At 36.4% G+C, this 17,713-nt stretch overlaps 2 protein-coding genes across 2 annotated transcripts; both read left to right on the forward strand.

Annotated features, from left to right (window-relative positions):
- Positions 1–503: 503 nt before the first annotated feature.
- LOC132181355 (paired amphipathic helix protein Sin3-like 2) lies at positions 504–10,645 on the forward strand. The gene is made up of 24 exons (XM_059594537.1): positions 504–886; positions 1,553–1,602; positions 1,642–1,810; positions 1,906–2,089; positions 2,171–2,269; positions 2,375–2,533; positions 2,623–2,923; positions 3,457–3,593; positions 4,615–4,690; positions 4,778–4,807; positions 5,013–5,206; positions 5,309–5,463; positions 5,766–5,893; positions 6,048–6,302; positions 6,423–7,085; positions 7,198–7,289; positions 7,446–8,057; positions 8,151–8,251; positions 8,336–8,474; positions 8,550–8,702; positions 8,811–8,974; positions 9,636–9,747; positions 10,017–10,196; positions 10,289–10,645. The coding sequence occupies exons 1-23, from the start codon at positions 810–812 to the stop codon at positions 10,149–10,151; spliced, it is 4,185 nt and encodes a 1,394-aa protein (XP_059450520.1). The 5' UTR covers positions 504–809; the 3' UTR covers positions 10,152–10,196; positions 10,289–10,645.
- Positions 10,646–12,222: 1,577 nt separating this feature from the next.
- On the forward strand, positions 12,223–15,629 carry LOC132181053 (uncharacterized). Its single transcript, XM_059594098.1, has 3 exons — positions 12,223–12,437; positions 12,670–12,730; positions 14,454–15,629. The coding sequence occupies exons 1-3, from the start codon at positions 12,381–12,383 to the stop codon at positions 15,329–15,331; spliced, it is 996 nt and encodes a 331-aa protein (XP_059450081.1). The 5' UTR covers positions 12,223–12,380; the 3' UTR covers positions 15,332–15,629.
- Positions 15,630–17,713: the final 2,084 nt, after the last annotated feature.

Raw genomic sequence — 17,713 nt, forward strand, 5'->3', positions numbered from 1 at the left:
CGCATTTAAAATAAAATAAAAAAATATAAAGGCGAAATTGTAATTTAACAATAGAATAGACCAATACAATCAATAATTGATCGTGACGTAAAATCGTGTGTGCATCTTATAATTTATATCAAATAACGGATGGCAGTACCATCTCGAACAAATAGCTTACCTTAGAGATTAGTTTAGTATTTTTGATACCCTAAAAACAAAATGAGTAATTATTTCTATTTTTCTATAGACAATAAATAAAATGGTAAGAGAAGGTGATCAAAGGTTGATATTCCTTTCTTAAGGATTACTATAATGGCATTTCATCCGTTGAAGACATGGACAAGGGGAGATTAGCAGTGATGCTCCTTGAAGCAGGAATGAGTGATCGTTTCACAACATTCAAAATATAAATATGGAATTTATTTATTTGAAAAAAATAGTATAAATATGAGCTAAAAATATAAATTTCTCTTTTCTTGGATAGTCACATACTCATATCCCCGGCATTTTAGAAGCATGGTACAGAGAGCACCCAGACGCACCCAATTCTCTTTGTGACACGGAGACTCGCGTACCAAAAGCCAAGACCGAAACTTTTTCCATTCAACATAAATTTCCTCACCTCCCTTTATATATATATGGCTTCCTCTTCATGATTTGCTTCTTTGTTTGCGATCAAACTATATATATCCCTTGTCTCCGAAGGAGATCTGTTCACTCTTCTTCTTTGAGTTTGGAAAAAATTGCTGTTTTGTGTGTCTTAGTTTCTTCGTCTTCTGCTGATTTGTGATTTCGTGGTGGGATTAGTTTGTTTGCCTCTGGTGGAGATGAAGAGATTAAAAGATGACGTTTATGCTGGCCCTTCTCAATTTAAGCGTCCGTTTGGTTCTTCGCGTGGGGACTCGTAAGTTTCCTTTCTCTGTTAGCTTTGGTTTTTGTTTGTTTGTTTGTTCCCACTATTTTTCTCTCTAGAATTGCTCTGATTCATTATAAGTTCTGCTTGGTTTGCTAGAAAGTGTTTCATGGGAAGGCGGGTGTATGTAAGCAATACTTGGTCATGTTGGTGGTTATGCTGTATTTTCTGTATCTTTCACCTGTTAATATGTTTCTGCTTGGTGATCTTTTATCAGGGTGTTTGCTGAATTTGTCTGGGGTTTGTTATCTGATTGGCTTCGATCGACTAATTATTGGTTTTGAGAGGAAAAAGATATGGGTTTTCTTTACCATTATCTGAATCGTGCTCTTAGTTGGTTAATTTTGTAATGGCTTCTGCCTTTTCTTATGGGTTTTGTTTGGAGGAGAGTTTTCGTGAGAGAATCTCGAAGTTAATTGATGAAATTGGAAACTTGGATTTTTTGGGAAGAGAATTTTTCCAAGAATGATTTTTTTGTTGAAATTGGCTAAACATCTGCTGAAGATCATAAAATTTTGTGCCCTCATAGACAGCAAGTATGGATGGTTTGAATATGTTGTATGTATGAAATAACTGTGCTATATATTTTAGTAATCTGGGATAACTCCGTGTTATTCTAATGTTGTTCGAGTTTGTAATTATTTTCTGGATGTGAAGCAATGGGCAATCCCAAGTCCCAGGGGGTGGAGGAGGAGGAGGAGGAGGAGGTGGCGGTGGTGTAGCAGCAGCAGCAGCAGCAGCAGGAGGAGGAGGAGGAGGAGGAGGAGGAGGAGGTAGTGGTCTTGGTGGTACCTCGCAGAAACTAACAACTAGTGATGCCTTAACCTACCTCAAGGAAGTGAAGGACATGTTTCAAGACCAAAGGGAAAAATATGACACTTTCCTTGAGGTCATGAAAGATTTTAAGGCTCAAAGGTAGATGCATTGCACCTATGAAATTTTTTTCTTTGATTAAATGGAATGTTGCATCTAAAAGCTGACAGCTTATGCCATTGATTTGTCTCTCGCAGAACTGATACTGTTGGTGTCATTGCAAGAGTGAAGGAATTATTTAAAGGGCATAACAGGTTGATTTTTGGGTTTAACACCTTCTTGCCGAAGGGGTATGAGATAACCCTTGACGACGATGAGGCTCCTCCACCAAAGAAGACGGTTGAATTTCAAGAAGCAATCAGCTTTGTAAACAAGATAAAGGTGAACATATATATCATTTTGATGTTGAATTTTAACTAAAATTTAGTTCCTAGCAGTTTAATGATGAATGTTTTCCTACAGAAGCGCTTTCAAAATGATGAACATGTTTATAAAGCATTCCTTGACATTTTGAATATGTACCGGAAGGAGCACAAGGACATAAATGAGGTCTACAGTGAGGTAAATGTTATGGCTGTGTTTGTTGCTCTGCTGTTTTGCTTTATTGGAAAGTTAGTGGTTTCTTATTTTTAGTTTTCTTGGTGGTGTTTGTTGATCAATTTTCAGGTTGCCACACTTTTTGATGATCATCCAGATTTGCTGGACGAGTTCACAAGATTTCTGCCGGATACTGCACATAATGCTCCACCTGTCCAAAACTCATTTCAGCGCCTCACTGAGCGTAGCTCTGCCACACCCACATTGCGGCAAATGCATGTGGACAAGGTTATTTTTTCTGCCTTCCTTTTCCCTTTCTCCTTTTTATTCTTTTTGATTGATTCTTAATAGTGATCAAAAAAATCTACATCTTTCAGCAACGAATTCGGCGGGATAGGATTGAGACTTCCCATGTCGATCGTGATCTTAGTATTGATCATCCTGAGCTAGATGATGACAAAGCAACAGTGAAAATGCACAAGGAGCAGAGAAAACGTGCTGAGAAGGACAGCAGGGATAGGAGAAACCGTGATCAGGATGATAGAGAACCTGATCATGATAACAACAGAGACTCCAACTTGCAGCGCTTTCCTGACAAAAGAAAATCTGGCAGGAAGGTTGAAGGATTTGGAATAAATGCAAACTTTCCTTCTTATGATGACAAAGATAGCTTAAAGAGTGAGTCAATAATGGTGTTTGATTGAACAATCACAAGTACAAGCTTGCATCTATATTTGTTGCATATTTTGGTTTTGTAGTTTGATTTTCTGGCTTTTACTTGAAGCAGCAGTTGTCATTTTGTTACATATCACATGATATGCTTGTGATATGGACTGCCATTTCTTATACTTGATCATATTTGGTTTGGGCTGACATAGGGTTTGCCAGTCAATGTCAACAATCTATTTAGATGTATACAATTGATTATCCTTAACCTGTGAAAGGCAATGTCTGCATTGTGTCATCCATAATGTGTTTTTAAACTTCAGTAGAATATACGTTATATGAGGAAAACTTATGTATGTGTGGGAAGGAAACCCTACTAGGCGTACTTGTTAATTTTTCTTAGTCCAATATTTAATTGGGATCTTGGGACATTGATAGTGTGAAAATAATAGGTCATTAGTTGTTCCTTAAAAAAAGGGCTTTTAGTGGTGTTAACATACATATGTCAGCTTCATGATTTTCTGGTTTCTTACGTTTCATTCCAGGCATGTGCAACCAAGGATTCATTTTCTTTGAGAAAGTTAAGGAGAAGTTGGGCAGTTCAGATGACTACCAGGCATTCTTGAAGTGCCTTCATATATATAGCAATGGAATAATTAAAAGGAATGACTTACAAAATCTGGTATGTCTTACACTATCTTCTTCAATTATCCAGATTTTAAAAATCACATTGAGCGCACCTTTAATCACATATTTTGTCATCTGCTTATACCTCTTAACTACAGCTGCTAGTTTGGTTAATGATATTAGCTGTTGCAGTTGCTTGTCAATTCTACAAAATTGTGTGTGTGTGTGTGTGTGTGTTTTTTTTTTGAAATTGAATCGGATGTGTCTTGTCGGCTTAATGGATGCATATGTCAAGATCAATCTCACTGAATATGTTATAGGTTGGTTATTTTGTTCAACATTTTACTCCCTGTATAAGTTTTTGTTCATTCTGTTAGTATAGTGTTTTTTTTGTAACTCTCAGTAGTTTTGTTAAATGTTAGCTAAATTTCTTAGGAGTTTTAATTAGAAATAGGATGTTCTGCTGGGCAGCCAGTTATATAGGGTGGTTTCTGGAAGCTGTAATCAAAACAACAGAGTTCATCTATATACCTCTTGAATTACTAGAAGAATGTCTTTTTCTGAAATGCTAAATGTCTTTAGCTGCAGAGAAGGCATAAAAATGCTGAAACTTAGACAATCGCAAAATAGTTAATAGCTCAGTGTACGAAACTATAAAGCATCATATTCATGACTTATTTCTCCCTTTTTGCATTTTTTTGTGTATAATAGATCAAACTGTAAAATTTTATTTAAATTAATGATTGTATTATCAAGATACTACAGTTGGTTGCTTGAATTGTAATTGAGTAATAGAGTAGAAGATCTCTCTTATATATCTGACATTCTAACAGTTGTGTTGCAGAAATAAAGTTATCACTTATTTTTCTAGTTTTTATATGCAGACACTAGCTTCCATTTGAGCCAAACTGTTGGTAAATGTCCTGTATAAGTCATAAAGCTATTGATTGTTAAAATAGTTGTCTTCGCTCCTTCTAGTTGGCAATGTGATCATTGACCCTTGCTGGTACAAGTTAATGACAAAGTCTATTGCCACTTGTTTAAAGTAATGTTGTTTCAAAATCTGTCCATTTCAGGTGACTGATTTACTTGGAAAATATCCTGATCTTATGGACGGGTTAAATGATTTCTTGGAGCGCTGTGAGAATATTGGTAATTGTTGAATATTGCCATTAGTTAAGATCTTTTCTCTTAGGTCCTTATCCATCAGGTTGTTTCTGATCAATATTTTCATTGCAGATGGGTTTCTTGCTGGTGTTATTAACAAAAGTATGTAAAATGACATATCCATCCCTTCTTCTCTGTCATAGAATTGTAGATTTCATTAATTTCTTGGCACTTGTTCTTATATTTGTACTTGGAGGAAACGTTTGTTCTTTTAAATGGCATAATTAACCTCCTTGATGATTTCTACCGATTTTTGTTTTCTTTTGATCTTCTGTGAACTCTGATGTAACTAACCTGTTTATTGCAGAATCACTGGGTAGTGATGGCCATTTACCCAGATCGCTGAAGGTAGAGGAGAGAGATAAAGAACATAAGCGCGAAACTGATGGAGCTAAAGAAAAGGAAAGATCCAGGGAGAAGTATTTGTATAAATCCATTCAAGAGCTTGACCTCTCCAATTGTGAACGTTGTACCCCCAGTTATAGGCTTCTGCCAGAAGACGTATGATTTTTACTTTTATTTTTGTGTATATATGCTTTCTTGTAGACATAATAAATTACTTCTTTAATGAAGCTTAACTCCTTGGTACTTGTCACTTTGCAGTATCCAATACCTTTTGCAAGCCAGAGGTCAGAGCTTGGTGCTCAAGTATTGAATGATCATTGGGTATCAGTGACTTCTGGAAGTGAGGACTACTCTTTTAAACATATGCGTAGAAATCAGTATGAAGAAAGTCTATTCAGATGCGAAGATGATAGGTAAAAGACTTGGTAGCAGATCTTCCTCAGTCCTGGATTTTCATGTTATTTCTTAATGTAGAATGTGATATGTTTTATGGGGAGTTTATTTACATTGGCATCTGAATTTTATGGCGCTCAAGTATTATTCTGGATGAGAAGGAGTTTGAAGATGAGGTTTTGAGATCTGATATAGTTCTTCACTGTATTTCTCCATTTTCTTATTAATGCATTATCTTCTTTTTATGGGTATTGGTTTTCACCTTTCCAAGGATGGAACTTGATAATTCTGTTTTTTTTTCCCCCAAATCTTTATACTTCAGATTTGAGCTGGATATGTTGTTAGAGTCTGTCAGTTCAGCTGCTAAGCGCGTGGAGGAATTGTTGAACAGCATCAATGAAAATAATGTCAATCTGGAGACTCCTTTCCATATTGAAGATCACTTCACTGGTTTGTATTTACTAGCGAAATATTGGCCAATAAAATTTGAAGATTCTATTTTATTTCCTGTTGTTTGAGATTCTAATTTATTTCCTGTTGTTTGAGATTCATACTTGTGTTTGTTTCTGACTACTTCTCCTTTTTCACCCTCTTGTCGTTGCAGCTCTAAATCTAAGGTGTATTGAACGTTTATATGGTGACCATGGGCTTGATGTGATGGATATTTTGCGAAAAAATCCATCTGTAGCACAGCCTGTTATTCTAACTCGCCTAAAGCAAAAGCAAGAGGAGTGGACAAGATGCCGCTCTGATTTTAACAAGGTTTGGGCTGAAGTATATGCTAAAAATCACTATAAGTCACTTGATCACCGCAGCTTCTATTTCAAGCAACAAGATTCGAAGAACTTGAGCACAAGATGTAAGTGAGCTTTAATGTAAAGATGGCTTGCAAATCTTTCGTTTTTATATAAAGAAACTGCTTATAGTTGTTTCTTATTGGCTCTCCTATACTAATAGTTCCTCCTTTTCTAATATGCAGATTTGGTGGCTGAGATCAAGGAATTGAAGGAGACAAAGCAAAAAGAGGATGATTTTCTTCTGGCTATTGCTGCTGGAAACAGGCAACCCATAGTTCCACATATGGAATTTGAATTCTCTGATATCGGCATTCATGAAGACTTGTATAAACTTGTCCAATATTCATGTGAAGAGGTTTGCTCAACCAAAGAACAGGTTAATAAGGTTATGAGACTTTGGACTACCTTCTTGGAGCCAATGTTTGGTGTTCCTCCTCGGCCTCATGGTGTAGAGGGTACTGAAGATGTAGGAAAATCTAAGGTTCGTCCTATGAATTGTACTGCATCAAGCATAGGAGAAAGTGATGGAAGTCCTGGTGGTGATGCTATTATAATGAATTCTAAGCCACCGAAAGCTGCTATGAATGAGAATGTTTGCAGGACTGTAGCAAATGGAGACTTAGCTAAAGAAAATAAGTATCTTGATGTGGATCATGTCCGTAGAGATGATACGATTTGTAATACTCTTTGGCCAGAAAAAGAGCAGAAGCATATAGATGTGACTGAGAAATTTTCAGGATTAAACATACAAGTTGCCTCTGGTGAACGAGTAGCCAATTCAAATGCGTCATTTGCAACTGGAGCAGATATTAGTCATGGCAAAATCAGCTTGGAAGTGACTTCAGGTATGTATTTAAAGATTAATTCCAAAATTCGTGTCCTTCATATGACCTAGTTTTTTAAGGATTTTTTTTAAAAAGCTTTAATTATGCTGATACTGGGATTTTTTTTTTCAAGGGTGTGGTGCAACTCCATCCAGACTTAGTCACACTGTCAATCAAGATGACCATGTATCCAAAGCTAATGCCGGTGCTATACCTTCATTGGAGGTATGGGTTTACGCTTTGACAATTTTCTTAGTTTGCTTGCCTTAGCTAAAGGATATGACATCAATAACATAGATATTCTTTTTCTTTTTGGGGTTTAAAAGGGGTGTTTATTTTATTGATGATAATATGTTAGTATGCGTCTGTTTGGTGCTTCAGGAAGGTGATGGTGCCAAACCAGTTTTATTGGCAAATGGAGTGACTGCAGAAGGCACCAATGTTAACAGATGTCTTGAAGCATCTGTTAGGCCCTCAAAAATTGAAAAAGAAGAGGGTGAGTTATCACCTAATGGTGATTTTGAGGAAGATAACTTTGTTGTCTTTGGAGATTCTGGTGAGCTGGCTATGCCGAAGACAAAACAAAGCAGGCAATACCACGCCAGGAATGGAGAGGAGATAAATTGTCAGGATGCTGGAGGAGAAAATGATGTGGATGCTGATGATGAGGACAGTGAAAATGTTTCTGAGGCTGGTGAAGATGTCTCGGGCAGCGAGTCTGGTGGTGATGAGTGTTCCAGAGATGAGCATGAAGAGGAAGATGTAGAACACGATGAAGTTGATGGCAAGGCTGAGAGTGAAGGTGAGGCTGAGGGGATGGTTGATGGACATACTGCTGGAGGGGATGGCATGCTGCCATTGTCAGAACGGTTCCTTTTGTCTGTGAAGCCTCTCGCAAAGCATGTGCAAGCATCATTTCTTGACAAAGAAAGAAAAAATTCTCGAGTTTTTTATGGGAATGACGATTTTTTTGTACTTTTTAGGCTTCATCAAGTAAGAAAACATTATTATTTAGTGTTGGTAAGATACCTATTTGTTTGTTTTCTCAGTGTGCTCAAGAGTATGTACCCTCTTTGAATTTGCCAGATACTATATGAAAGGATTTCATCAGCAAAAATGAATTCAACGGGTGCTGAAATGAAATGGAGAACGTCAAATGATGCTAGTTCTACAGATCTCTATTTCAGGTACCCTAGTGCTGCATCTTTAGTTATATATAAAATAATACTTATTCATATTAGCTTTGGCTGCATTATCCATATGTTTTGCAGATTTATGAGTTCCCTGTACAATTTGCTTGATGGATCTGCTGATAATGCAAAATTTGAGGATGAATGCCGAGCTATCATCGGAAACCAGTCATATGTGTTATTCACATTAGACAAGTTAATCTATAAATTAGTAAAACAGGTTTGCTCACTTCTCTTTTCACTTAGTCATCCCTTGTTTATCAGCCAAGGTTCTGAATTGTAGTTCTTGCTGCAGCTTCAAACTGTTGCGACTGATGAGATTGACAATAAGCTTCTTCAATTATACGAGTACGAACAATCCCGGAAACCTGGGAAGTTAATTGACTCTGTATACTATGAAAATGCATGTGTCCTCCTTCATGAGGAGAACATTTATCGTTTGGAATGTGTAAGTCCTTGGTGCTTAATCCCCCTCCTAACCATAACTGCATGTCCTATTTTCTTCAATAATAGATTACTATTTTGTACATATGTCATCTTTTTGTTTTTTATGCAGTCCTCTGCCACCTCCCGGCTGTCCATCCAGCTCATGGACAGTATGAGTCAAAAGCCTGAGGTGTTTGCAGTTTCCATGGATCCTAATTTTGCAGCTTATCTATATAATGATTATCTGTCAGTCTTTCCTGGGAAAAAGGAGCCACACGGCATTATGCTGCAAAGGTACTAATCTTGCAGTTCAGATTTACACATTTCAGTAATGTATCTTTTATTTGCTCCAATTAGAGGGTACTATTAGACTGCTGGGTTCTCAATGAGATCCCATTGGGAAAAAAGAAGAAAAAAAAAGCACATGGCTTATTTGGCGGAATAAGGCTCACTTGAGAGTGGTTTTCTTTTCTTGGTTGGCTGCCTTAGGCAAGATTTTAACCATAGATAATCTTAAAAAGCGGCATGTTACCATGGTTGATTGGTTCTGTTTGTGTAAGAAGAGTGAGGAGTTAGTGGATCGCCTTTTACTACATTGTGAGATACCATCCTTAGCCTTGTAGGGTTGCCAACTTGCCATGGGTTATGCCTCCTGGAGTGGTAGATCTTTTTGCTTGCTGGATAGGGTTTTTTGGTAGAAGTCAGAACAATATTATATGGAAGACAGTTCTGTCTTGCCTTATGTGGAGTATTTGGAGGAAGAGAAAAATGATCGGAGCTTTGAAGATGGTGAATGGACAGTATAGGAACTTAAGGATTTTTTTTTAAGACTATGTTGATGTTTGCAGAAAGAAGCTTAAATATGCTTACAAACGGCTCTGATTTCAAGATGGTTGTTTTTTAAATTTTGTTAATCAGTAGGGTGTAACTTGTTGGTTGTGATTGTTATTTGCAGAAACAAGCGAAAATATGACAGCCTAGATGATTATTCTGCTTTATGCACGGGCATGGATGGTATTGATGCAGTCAATGGTTTGGAGTGTAAGATAACTTGCAATTCGTCGAAGGTATCTACTAGGAAATAGTAAATCGATAATAATGTCTGCTTTCTTATATTATCTTACATATTAGTTAATAAGGCTATCCTATCTCAAGTGTTGTTTAATGATTAATGGCATCGGATGGCATTCAACCTACCTGCATTGTGCTTTCTCTTTTCTGAAGTGAGTATCCTTCAGAAAAGTAAAATATAACTAGAAAAATTATGTGCATATTTTATGCATGTGTGTAGTTTGCTTGATCTGGTTTTCATACTTATTGAAGTATCATGTGGCAGATCTCCTATGTTCTGGACACAGAGGATTTCTTCTTCCGTCCTAGAAGGTATAGAAAAAATTCATCAAAAGAGACTTCTCCGTGTCGTAACGAGGCAAGAGTACAACGGTTCCGCAGATTCTTATCATCCTCATAGTGGTCCTTTCTGCGCCCACTTGGTTTTGAGTAAAAAGCACTCAAGGTAGGCATGAGATTCACTGTTTAAATAATGAAGAGTTCTTCCGAAGCATCACATAATAATTGGAGACTCATCCTGCTTTTGCATGTCTATAGGTCTTTGGCGTGATAAAATGAGGCAACATCACTCTTGTATTGTCTTATTGTACTCCTATGTCTACACCTATTTGCCAAATGACTACTGAAGGGGGGATGGCTCGGGAATATATCATGCTGAGGTCAAAATAGTGGCATTTAAAGCCATTGTGTAAATAGGGTTGATGCATAAATATTCTGTACAAATAGATTGGTTTTGCCATTGTTCTTTTTGTAGATAGGAGCATTTCTCCTCTCTCTCTCTCTCTCTCTCTCTCTCTTTCTTTCTAAACCCACATTGAACTATGGGTCAAATGATGGATCTGGGTTAGAGATCCAGTTGTTATTATGCTGCTAGTATGTATCTCGTCTTGAGCCCGGGATACGCGTATTTCCTCATTTTTCTGGAAATCACAATTCAAACCCATAAATTTTAGGTGTTGAAGCCAGTTTTATTGTCTAAACGTTGTATCTCAGCTCAGGTAGATGTGTTAACTAGCATTGATTTTTTTTTTTTTTTTAATAGGTGTTTGTGTTGTAAAAAAAACATAGTTTAATCCCAGTAATTCAATTAGATTCGGTCGCAACTGGTGTGTGTCTAATCTCTTAGATCTCCTGCACCTGGCTGTCGAACTTTTTTTTTTTTTTTTTTTTTTTTTTAAACTAAATTGACATTTGTTTTTAGAGCATGGGAGAATTAATATGCATGTAATTTGTTAATATTATAAAAAATATATGTAGGAATTTATATGATCTAAAACAGATGTAAATTTAATAAATTGAATTTTTTTTAAAAAAAAAATATCAAAAAAATTGTCCGAACAATTTTATTGGCCAGATGTGATTTTATCCGAAAATAAAAACGAATTGGGATTTTATCCGAACAATTACTATGTTTTTTAATCTTTTGTTTTGTTTTTGTTTTTGTTTTTCTAGTGTCTTTTTTTATTTTTTTGGTCAGATATTTTTTTTTGGGTCAGATATATATATATTTTTTTTGGTTGGTTGTTGCTTCAAACACTCTACAGAGTGTAGAGAATTTGGTTCACAACAACCAGCAATAGTGGCCCACGAACGGTGATAATAAAAGACAAACCAATAGCGGGTCCAGTCTCGATCCTCGTACGCCGGTCTATGGTATCTGGCCGTCCACGTGTCCTTGCAAAATTGAACGGTCTACTCGTAGAGGCTTCCACGTTCGGCATGCCTCTTTTGTCACGCCATTTCAAGCAGGTAAAATTAATCATAACAGAATAACTATATAAGCCTTCGCTATTACCAAAATACCCCTAATGCGTTGAAAAAACTAATATTTCCTCCTGAAGTTTAAACTATTAAAACAAAAATTAAAACCATTTTTATTTTTATTTCTATTTCTATTTCTTCCTCGGGTGCTTAACTAGAAAATATTTCCTCTTTTTTGACTATTGCACACAATTAGAAAATATCCTCAATTAACTATTTTCATTATCAAATGTCCCCGTTATATTTGGATATAACATGACGAGGGATAAATTTTCTTTTACATAATATATAAATGATATCGTTTTTAAAGCATGAGAGAATAGATCACATTTCTCATGTACTTTTAAGAAAGGCATATAAAAATCACGTGTTTTAAGAATAGATATTAGTTCAATATAATAAATTAATAAAAAAATTTTCAACCTAATTTAAAGAAAATATTTATTCTGACAAAGTTTTCCATTTGAGCTAGCAATCATGGATGATTTAGTCTATTGAAAAAAAAAAAAAAAATCCTACTTAGTGTTTAGTTTTCATATTTATGCAAGGATAACTTCCAAAAAAAAAAAAAAAAAAAAAACGAACTTCTAATGTAGGTCTAAGAAGGGAGTTGTAAAAAAGTCAGATCTCAAGGGCATTATGGTAACTGAATCTGCTACAAGAAACCAAATAGCAAATACAAATAAAACAGGGCAAAGCTGAATATTTGGGGCGTCGAAGAAATAGGGAGTGACAGAGAGAGAGAACGCAGAAACAGGGGCTTTCGTAATATCCACTCCCTCCCTATCCTCTTTCTCTCTGGGATTTTGAATTTAGGGCTTTTGGCAATCCGTTTCATCGTTCTTCTTCCTCTTCGTCCACGAACTCTATGGGTTCCGAATCGGTCTCCGTTGCTGTCCCCAGAGACCACTGCAAGAAAAACAGGGTATATATCACCAACTCCCTAATGGCCTGTTTGGTTGCCTAGAAAATGCTGGAGAAGAAAAATAATTGTTATATATATGTTGCGACATTTTGTCATTTCATTTTTCGTTTGTGTTTCTCTGTTATCTCGGCGACGGAATTGGAGGTTAACCGTGTTTTTCCTTATAATGTGATTGGGTTTTTTTATTTGTTGAATAATCGGAGCTCGTTCTGATTGTGATTTGATTCTACAGACGAACAAGAAACTGAAGCAGAGCAAGCTCGATGTTCGACGCGAGCAATGGCTTTCTCAAGGTACGCCTTTGATTTTTTTTTTTTTTTTCCTCAATTTTTTGTTTTATGAATACTACGAAAGCTTTCTTTATTTTGAATTAAAATAATAATAATAATAAATTAATAATTCGGGCGCGAATATCTATGCACAATGTTTGTTCATCGAAAATTGGTGTCAAAATTTGGCCTTTTCTTTTTGATCTTTTTAATTTTTTAATTTTTTTTTTAATTTTTTAATTTTTAATTTTTTTTAAGATATTTTTGTTTCTTATCTTTCTATATATATATATATATATATATATATATATATATAAAATAAAAAAAATTAACAGTTGTTAGATGCATATTTATGGGGATCTAACTTGAATAATAGAGATAGTGTGGTTGATTTATCTTGAGTTGAACTATCTGTTATGAACTCCCGGAGAAATTCCCTTTTGATTTGGTTGGTTGCTAAAATAATCTAGGAAAAGAATAAAATTTTCAAATTTTTTGGACTTTGTTGTTTTTGGGGCTCATTCAAATGATGTTGCAATAGCACTATTGGCTTAATTGACGTGAGATCTCTCTTGGAAATTAAAAACCAAGAACATGAATCTTAATTAGTTGGCCTGACACTAGCGTTGTGTTTCAATGTAGACATTGGAAAATCTAGGCACGAGAGGATGTCTGTTTCATATGTTTTCTGTTTTGCATGGTTTAGTATGTAGGAGAACTTATCAAAAAAAGTATGTAGGAGATATGTATTTTTATTTTCTAGAGTTTGTTCATGGATGTGGAAGAACCATGTAGAGTGAAACATGAATAACGGTAGAACTTTGTGTTTTTGTATTAACTAAAAGGTTTAATATGCGTGTTCTTCTTTAGAATGTTGAAGTAAGGCGTTCTCTTTGGCTACTATACACACCAATATTTGACACAGTTTTTATTTATTTATTTATTTATTATCACGATAGATGTCTTAAACACCAAATTCTAAGTGCATTCCCAATGGAAGAGCCAAATGTTACTTTTATCTAAAATGACTTTTCAAATGTTTAAAAAACCCCCTACATTGGATTAGCCAAAAGAAAATGTAAAATAGATATTTGATTGGAAGAGCTAAAAAAAAAGCTAAATGTAGCAGCATTTTTTAAGGGAGCCATTTTATTTTTTATTGTTTCTCTCATCTGTTTTCTTTTTCCCAAAACTTTTCCCATTTTTTCTCTCACATGTTTTCTCTTTCCCAAAACTTTTCTCACTTTTAATAATATTTAAATGATATAGATAAAAATATAGCTAATCGGGTGTGGATGCATTTAAAAATTCATTAGCTAAACTAGATAAAAGTGAGTTTTGATGAGCTATTTTGCATAAAAATTTGGCTCCTCCATTGGGAATGGTCTAACAGTGTGGAATTTCATAATTCTAAATTTTCACCCTTTCTTTTTCTTCTCCCATTTCCTCTGTCAAATAAAGGGTAAAATTTTGTTTCAAACAACTTTGGCTACAGCCCTAAGTTCAGGAGAGAGAAGATTGGTCAAAGTTCTAGAGTGTCCTGTGAAGCTGATCATATTCTCTAATTCAGTTGGTGACAAGCTCAATCCTAGTTGTGAAACGAACTAGTGAGTTTATGATCTTTTATGTTTTTAGGAGTCAAAGATGTGTGATAAATATAGGGTTTGTGGATTGGCTTGGCAAAACTGATTAAAGTTACCATTTGCATTGTCCGTTTGTTGATAATGGACTTGTGGTTGTAATGCAGTCAAAAACAAGGGATGCAAGGTGGATTCAAATGGGAGGGGTGAGTCTCCCCCATCACACACGCAAATAGCCAATTTGCAGAGTGGATCAGTGGAAACTTTGGAAATGAGGTCAAGAGGAGAGGATAATGAGGGGCAGGGCTCCAGTATCCATAACAGTGAGTTGGAGTCCCTGATGGACATCCCAATTGGAAGCAATTTGGATCACAATGATTCAAGGAAGGGTCTTAGTGGGAGCAGCAGCAGCAGTAGCACGAGCAGTGGTTGCTCTGGAAGTTTCAGCGAGGAAGAAGAGGATGATGGGTGCCTGGATGACTGGGAGGCGGTTGCAGATGCTTTGAATGCAGAGGACAATCAGCATAACCCAATTTCAGAGGCCCCTGACGAACCTGAAACTAGGCTTGAATCTTGTAATACTGGAGAATCTGACAGTAATCCTGGAGTGGGCTTTTTGGATACAGAGAGCAGGAAAGTCAAAGTGGTACCTGAATCACGTGTGAATTGTCGGGCATGGAGACCTGACGATGCTTTCCGTCCTCCGACTCTGCCGACTCTCGCCAAGCAGCACAGTTGTCCAGTGAAGTCAGAATGGCATTGTGGCCGCGGAGCCATCACGTGGGCATGGCAAAGCATCATGTCCCACCAGCCTTCTTCGTGTCCTATCTGCTATGAGGATTTAGATGTTACAGACTCCAGCTTTCTACCATGTTCATGTGGATTCCGGCTTTGCCTTTTCTGTCACAAAAGAATTATGGAGGCAGATGGGCGATGCCCAGGCTGCAGAAAGCAGTATGATCATATAAATGTTGATATGTGCTTCAGTGAAGGGGTCACTCCTTTCCGAGTTTCTTGTTCTCGCAGCATGAGCACTAGGTCTTAGAAAGGTGGTTTCTACTCTTTGAGATGCCATGTATATGCTCTCCCTCTCTCTCTCTCTCTCTCTCTCTCTCATGTGGTAGTCATGGTCTTTTGATTCTAGAACTTCAGTTTCCATTGAGGAAGACGTGAGTAATTGATAGGGTTTCGAAACATTCCAAGCACTGAAATGGACTTTATGAGTCATTCACTCTTGTATGCTGTTTTGCGCATGTAGATGTCAGAAACATAAGCGATTACGTTAATACATGAGGTGCTATAGACTTTGAGAATATAAAACGAAGTACAGTTATTTTGCTTCATTTTTTCTATACTATTAATTGTTGGTTCAAGACAATAATATATATATACTAGGATTTTTTTTTTTTAATTTTTTTAATTTATTATTTTTTTTTTCGGTTTCTCTTGGTTTTGGGAAAGTTAGTTAATTTCAGATGGCTTTTGAGAAATTAGTTACTTTGGATTTCTCTTGGTTTACGTTTTTTCACCCTTAAGGGTGAGATTTGTGTTTTAGAAGTAATCTTCTTTACAATTTTCAGCCTTTGCATCCTCATACTGTTTTAGGAGAATTGAAGAGAAATTGTCAAGTTTACTGCTTTTCGAGTTATACTAAGGCTTTGTTATATGGTAGAGGAGGTTTGTCAAGAACTTAGTAACAAATTGGTCCGAATAGACTTTCTTATTTGGACGTGACCAAGGTTTTTGCTAAGAATTAGTGACATGAATGGCTTAGACGGACAAAACACTAACAAATACTTGGCTGATGGTATGACAATAATTTTAAGCACTTTCTATTTCGGAATTTGATCCCGAGACCTACCTTCCACCAACAAGCCAAATACCAATCGACAACTACTTTCTGTGGCTCAAGATATCTTCATTTATAGCAAGGACAAATCACACTTGGCATCTAGTAGTGTTAAGCTTCATTGTTGCCATTTCTGACTTGGTTGTGCATTTTATGAAGCCTCTATCGTTCTTTATGTTGTTAATCAAGCAGAAGACGATGCAATGGGGTGGTCATGTAGAGACTATTATGACAGGGCCAACCCCAATGGGGCCCTATCATAATAATCAAAGCTAAAAGAGGCCGCCTAATCTAATAAAGAGCAGCCAAACCACAACATTTGTCATAGAGGTGGGGGTGGGGTGTGGCTAAACCATAACATGTATCAAATGTTACCTAATGGTTTTAAAAAACTATTTCGCGGAAGTATGTAGGTCCCGGCTGTGAACAAAGACTGGTCGGGTGATCAGAATTGAATCCAAGACCGTTCCAAATGATACCATCTCCATTGCAGAAGAAAATCGACTTTTTATTAATTTTTTTTTGCCAGCCATTAAAAAAAAAAAAAGGAGGACAAAGATGGGTGGTTCCAGCCACCCCTACCGATCCTGTGGTGCGGCCGAACCACCCCCTCGGCCAAAAAAAAAAAAGGATCTACGTGATTTCTTCAGGGCTTAATTCTGGACCACCTCCATGGCCAAGTAGTTTCGGGCCACCCCCATACCGGGCAAAGATATGGCCCTTGAACCCCCCTCAGTGGTCTGGCTATCCTAAAAAGCAAATAAAAAAAAAAAACACTGGATCGTGCATTTCTCCGTGCCATTTTGACCACCTAAATGCACTCCATCTTTTCCAAGTAGGGGTCTGGGTGGTCTGGACCACCCCCGTGATCCGGCTGAGGCTTTCCCCTTGCTGAAAATGGGGTGGTCCAAATTCCAACTTATTTTATTTTTCAAAGGTATAATTTAACCACCCCATTCTCCTTTTTTCTCCTCTTCTTTTTTTTTTTTTTTTTTAATATTTTGTTTTTAATATATATATATATATATATATATATATATATATTGAAAAGTCAATTTTTGCTGCACTTGTCAGATGGCACTGTAGTTGAAACAGTGCCGTTCCAGCTACAGTGTCGGCCCCGTGCTGTTCGCAAACGGGGCCGTAATTATTTGGTTGTCTTTTTTAATTCGGTTTTCATTCTGGCAAAAAATTTAACAACCCGTCACATCAAAGCTTTTTAGTGCTGGCCATGTGTCCTCTATATCACATCAACATTATTTTGAAAAAAAAAAAAAAAGAAAGTGCTATAAACCACAACATTTATCAAATAGTTACCGAGAGTTTTAAAAACTATTCTAAGTGGTACTTGCAATTATTTCATTGTTTTTTTAGTCCGGTTTATATTCCATCAAAAAATTTAACGATCTGTCACATCAAAGTTTTTTAGTGGCCACCATGTGTCCTCTATGCCGCGTCAACATTATTTTTAAAAAAAAAAACTACAGGGAAAAACACAAACAAAGAAAAAAGAAAGAAAGAAAGAATTAGAAAAAAGATTGCATGCAGCATGCTCAGCTGTCCACGTTACCAAAATAA

The sequence above is a fragment of the Corylus avellana genome, chromosome ca5 (assembly GCF_901000735.1).
Source record: "Corylus avellana chromosome ca5, CavTom2PMs-1.0".
Lineage (NCBI taxonomy): Eukaryota > Viridiplantae > Streptophyta > Magnoliopsida > Fagales > Betulaceae > Corylus > Corylus avellana.